Source organism: Cupressus sempervirens, chromosome 9 (genome assembly GCF_028749045.1).
Source record: "Cupressus sempervirens isolate cs-2001-9-10 chromosome 9, ASM2874904v1, whole genome shotgun sequence".
Lineage (NCBI taxonomy): Eukaryota > Viridiplantae > Streptophyta > Pinopsida > Cupressales > Cupressaceae > Cupressus > Cupressus sempervirens.
The window spans coordinates 409,260,160-409,265,950 of record NC_143126.1 but is presented as its reverse complement, the minus strand read 5'-3'; the positions used below and the strand labels follow the sequence as shown (position 1 = coordinate 409,265,950).

The following is a 5,791-nucleotide window of genomic DNA, read 5'->3' as shown; positions in this document are numbered from 1 at the left end:
GTAGTATATGGTACTCCTTGCTTCTCACATATCTTGAGTTGATAAAAGGTCGAAACTATTTTCATTGTACTATTTTGTTTTTCTAAAATGCAATAATAACATTTATAGAAGAAATTAATATTAAAAAAATATTTTCATATCATTATTTTTTTCATAAAAATCTAATTACATTTTCTAATTATTATAAATATTTTAAAACCACTTCAATATTCTATTTAAGATCTAATTTTTAATATTATCTTCCATTACAAATATTTTAACCATTTTTTCAACTACATTATTAATAATAATGTTTTTAATTTCTTGTTAGTGTCTTTTTATTTATTGACTTTCATGGAAGTTTTTGTCATTGTAGATTAAAATGACATTCTTAAAATTTAATTCTACCTTTTCTTTTTCAACACCTCTATGCTAATAAAATAAATTATTAAAAATTATTACTATACCAACAAGTGCTAGTCTTACGTACAATTCAATGGCATGCAAAATAGTAGAGTGACATAGAGTTAAATAATATCAATCTTACTATCTTATGGATAAAGGTACACAATATTACAATCAAAGGCATTGAAAGCTTATAAAAACAAGCCACGAGCAAAAACAGTGAACTCCATTTTCCTAAGCTGGAAGTGTGTTTTCTTTTATAGGCTCAGCGGTAGCGGTGGCAACATCTTTCTCTTTCTCTCCACAAAAGAAATAATTTCCAGCGAAGAAGCCAACATGGATGACCATCATGTAAAACAATTCTGTTGCCGACAGAATTATGATGAAGGCCTCCAAAGTGATCTGCACAGACCATATTTCATAACACATATTAAAAAACCATAAATTCTCTGCCTTTAAATACTCAAATAGGGAAGAGCTTGTCAATCGAGTAGCTTTGCAATATATAAAATATAAATGTTGTGGAGAGATATTCAAAAACATTGTAACTAAAGCAAAATAACATACCAGTTTTGGGCTTCTGCCATGTAAATGGATCTCCTTGCATGCCAATCTGCAGGTTTCGTAACACGCTCATGATCAGCATTAAACAAAAAACAAGAAATCGCTTTTGGTTGCAGCTATTATTGAAAGATCTTAATAAATAGATCCAGGACAAAACATTCTGAAAGAATCCCTTCCCCATTTGAATGAGATGTGTTATATATTAATTACCCCATGTCAAGAAGAGTAAGGGCCCAAGCTGTGATGGCAGAAGAAGCACTTGAAGCCAAGCTCTCTGCTGTCCACACTCGAAGATGGTGAAGCCCTGAAAGACATGAAGCTGCTCCTACAACTCCAGCAATCAGAGAGAAGATGACCATAAAACCAGTGGCCTCATTTCCCATGGGGAAAAACAATGGTGAAAATGAGAACCCCACTGGAATGCTGCTTCTGGGTCCTGCCAAACAAACAAGAAGCAATCAATTTCAGGTTTCAGATGATATGGTAGAGAATAGACTAACAATCACCAAAATGAAAGATGTTTGTTACCCACTTACCAGAAGCATAATGATGATCAATGGCCTTGTTGAGTGCCCACCCAGCAATCCCAGCAACGGTCATACACTTAGAAAGATAAGTGTAGGGTATAGGTAGGAAGATTTAGATGTTAGCTGGAATATCTACCTTGAGGGTTTACATTCAATCAGTAATATAAGGAGTTCACAACATATTCATTCTATGAAAGTTTAATGGAGAGATTAAATATTTCAATTCAAGAACAATAAGATGCACAAATAATTTAGGTACAAGATTTTCAAATTTTATCTTTGATATTTCATGTCTTTTCAAAGAAACATTGATTATGGATAGAAAGGTAACAAGTGCCAACAAGGAATACCTCTTCACATAGATTAAATATTTTGTAAACAATAATAGATGGTCTTGGAAAAAGAGAGTGTTGAGTTGATAACATAAAATGACAATTATGAACCATGGAAGAAAAGAAGGAAAAATAAAGGCACTTGTAAAATGTTTTACGTAAGAGAGTCTCACTACTACAAAGTGTTGATTATGGTGGGAAAGGAATTTCAAAATCACATGCTCAAGATTGCATTGACTAAAGCTTATGTAGATCTAGATTCCCTACTCTTATTGTACAGATTTTGAGTTTAACTTTTAGAGCATGGTATCAACTATGATAAAGACACAAATATGTATTATAATACATGGACATAGTAATTACTATCACATATGCTCCCATTGGGTTTTTGCAATTGTTCAAGGTTCTATGTTCAAGACTAAATATTACAAAACTAACAATTTAATGTTAACCTAGCATATAAAGAAATAGTTCTTGGGAAAGATTTCTTAGTCAAAGATGAATGATGATGTACCCTAGACCTTATTGAAATGAGATTGATGGAATCCAGAACAACTTTGAATATTATAGTCGGGATGTCAGAGTATATGACTAGGCTTAACAAAGTGGAGATTTATAACTAGGCATAACTATTCTAAGTTAGAATTCATGGTTTCTTTTGTTTAAAGAATAAGGAATTTTATATTATATAACTTGTCACTTCACTCTTTTTGGATGTATTGCATACATAGGTATCATCCTTGGAAACTAATAAATTTTAGCATTATATAGACTATGATTCTAGTTGGCCCTCTATTGTAGATGGAGATGTTTGAATATTTACATGTAACCATATCTCTACCTAATAGACTAGCAGAATTGTCCAAATAAGCTTATGAACTCATTAGTGAGTGGTTAAGCTTATTTGGAGCTATTCTTGAGTTCCATGTTGAAACTCCTACGCTTGAGTTTAAGAATGTAATTCTTCAACCAAAAATAAATCCTATGCATTACCTTTAGCAGGTCGATGATATCACCTCTACAAATTGAGACATGTATAGCCTAGTGCCTAGTGAAGATGAAGAAATCTTGATAAGCTCTCAAATACATATCTTGTTAACTCATTGTGCACTATTCAATAATATATTCAAGATTTGGACCCCATAGCACATGTAATATGCAAAGTTGGAGATATTTCATAGAGATTAGATAACACTCAACTCTCTCTTAATTTAAGAGAAGACCTAAAATTTTTGACAAGTAGTTGAAGGGAAGTGTCATGTTGATTCATCCAAACTTCTATCTCTGATGGGTGGCATAATATAAAATTAGAAAAAGATGAAACATAATTAGATTGTAACGAGGTACCTCTTGTTTTCATGACTTTCATGAGAAAATGATTTGGATACCTTTATATCTCATATTGCAAATGGAAATGGAAGCTCAATGAGCTATGGGTGTTGAAATGGATGAATTAATAGAATAAATTAATAAAAACAAAATTAAACCAATGCGTCCATGATCTTCATAGGCTCAATTCAATTTGAAAAGAAACATATAATCTATTAAAGAACTCCCAATTCTGTAGATGGAAGTGAAGGGTGAGTATTAATGTAATTATGGGAATATTATCCCAATGAGACTTGTTGGAGTTTTTGTGCAAAAAATTAAAAAGATCACCTAGAAAAATCAATTAGGGGGATGTGAAAAAAAGAAATTTGAAACAAAAAACTTACTTTAATAGACAATTTTTTTACAAACCATAGTATATAGCAAATGTTAGATGATCATTAGTCCCCACTTTAGAAAAAAAAAACAAATAAATAATTTAATTATATAAATTCTTATTTTACTATTACATTTTATATAAAATTATAAAACCTAAAGTTTTTTTAATTGAATATAATTCAAATTATCAACAATTTTACAAATCCATTGAATAATATTCAAAATCTAAAACTAATTATATTGCAAGGCTAAGCTTTTTCTCCAAAGAAGCGGATCCAATGTGTGTAGATTCTACTTTCCACATATACCTTGAACAAAAATTTGCGACTCAATAGATCACAATTTATATAAAATAAAATGAAAAAATATCAGATCAGAACAGGCTTACAAATAAATAAAGCCATACAACCTTCTCTTTCTACCCAATCTTACAATCAAAGGCACTGAAAGCTTTTAAAGCCAAAGCCCAAGCCAGACCAAACACTCGTCCCACATTGAACTCCATTTTTCTAAGCTGGAAGTTTACTTTCTTTTATAGGCTCAGCTGTAGTGATGGCAACATCTTTCTCTTTCTCTGCACAGAAAAAGTAATTTCCAGCGAAGAATCCAACATGGATGACCATCATGTAAAACAATTCTGTTGCAGACAGAATTATGATGAAGGCCTCCAAAGTGATCTGCACAGACCATATTTTATAACACATATTAAAAAACCATAAATTCTGTGCCTTTGAATACTCAAACAGGGAAGAGCTTGTCAATCGAGTAGCATTGCAATGTATAAAATATAAAAGTTGTGGAGAGATATTCAAAAACATTCTAACTAAAACAAAATACCATACCAGCTTTGGGCTTCTGCCATGTAAATGGATCTCCTTGCATGCCAACCTGCAGGTTTGGTAACATGCTTATGATCAGCATTAAACAAAAAAACCAAGAAATCGCTTTTGGTTGCAGCTATTATTGAAAGATCTCAATAAATAGGTCCAGGACAAAACATTCTGAAAGAATCCCTTCCCCATTTGAATGAGATGTGTTATATATTAATTACCCCATGGCAAGAAGTGTGAGAGCCCAAGCTGTGATGGCAGAAGAAGCACTTGAAGCCAAGCTCTCTGCTGTCCACACTCGAAGATGGTGAAGCCCTGAAAGACATGAAGCTGCTCCCACAACTCCAGCAATCAGAGAGAAGATGACCATAAAACCAGTGGCCTCATTTCCCATGGGGAAAAACAATGGTGAAAATGAGAACCCCACTGGAATGCTGCTTCTGGGTCCTGCCCAACAAAACAGAAGAAATATATACAATCAATATCAGATTTGAGATTATATGGTAGAGAATATACTAACAATCACCAAAATGAAAGATCTTTGTTACCAGAAACATAATGATGATCAATGGCCTTGTTGAGTGCCCATCCAGCAATTCCAGCAACGGTTACGTACATGCAGAAATTCAGCAAGAGCATAAGTCCGGCCAAAGACTTCACTATTCTCACCCCCATTTTGACAAAATTTCAGAATGATTTCAAAAAAGAGCTATTTCACAGGGAGATCTCCAAATGATTCAAACTGTAAAATGAACAAACTAGACAACTCCTTTGAGTACAATGGAGAAGGTGGGGAACGGTATTTAAAGGAAGAAGTGCAGTAAAGAGTATGGCTAACGGTATTATTTCCTTTCTAAGCAACCAGTTTAAAAACAGAGGCTGGCGATGACCCACTTTGACAGAGGAATAATATATTCTTTTCTGCTGCCAAAAAACGGCTGACTTTTGTGATTGAAGTTCATTGATAATGGGAGTACAACTGTTTATTGTTGGTTGGTTTTTGAATGCTTTGAGGAGGGAGTGATCTGTAATCACCACTGAATGAGCTGGCTGTGGGCTCTATGATAGTTTAGGCATTCGTTTGGTTACTGGTAATTAATTTAAAAATAGAGTTTAATAGTGAAATAATCATGTGACGAGGTTTGGTTATAATGCTAATAGTGGGGAAGTGTAATGAGCAATCAGTTTCAATTTTTTAAAATTAGATATAAAATTATAATATATTATATACATATATGATTACTAGGTTATTTATATTAGATTCTAATTAAAATCATTCTATTTTAAGAAATGGACATAAAGTCATTCTATTAGAGTTATTTGGCTAGTGTTGGAAAGTCTTGATTATTAAAATAATGGAGTTAAGCGATATCTTCATCATTCTCCCCTCTTTTTAAGATTTTGAACCTTCTAGTTCAAAGCTTATTACATGAGCAAATTACAACTT

The 5,791-nt window shown here is 32.7% G+C and overlaps 2 protein-coding genes across 2 annotated transcripts; both read right to left on the bottom strand.

Annotated features, from left to right (window-relative positions):
* Positions 1–506: 506 nt before the first annotated feature.
* Positions 507–1,381, bottom strand: LOC149539015 (membrane protein PM19L-like). Its single transcript, XM_089799046.1, has 3 exons — positions 1,159–1,381; positions 952–997; positions 507–786 (listed from the first exon to the last, which is right to left on the bottom strand). Exons 1-3 carry the CDS (start codon positions 1,329–1,331, stop codon positions 619–621), a joined length of 387 nt encoding a protein of 128 aa, XP_089655172.1. The 5' UTR covers positions 1,332–1,381; the 3' UTR covers positions 507–618.
* A 2,442-nt stretch (positions 1,382–3,823) lies between these two features.
* LOC149539014 (membrane protein PM19L-like) lies at positions 3,824–5,260 on the bottom strand. Its single transcript, XM_089799045.1, has 4 exons — positions 4,893–5,260; positions 4,566–4,791; positions 4,357–4,402; positions 3,824–4,191 (listed from the first exon to the last, which is right to left on the bottom strand). Exons 1-4 carry the CDS (start codon positions 5,017–5,019, stop codon positions 4,024–4,026), a joined length of 567 nt encoding a protein of 188 aa, XP_089655171.1. The 5' UTR covers positions 5,020–5,260; the 3' UTR covers positions 3,824–4,023.
* Positions 5,261–5,791: the final 531 nt, after the last annotated feature.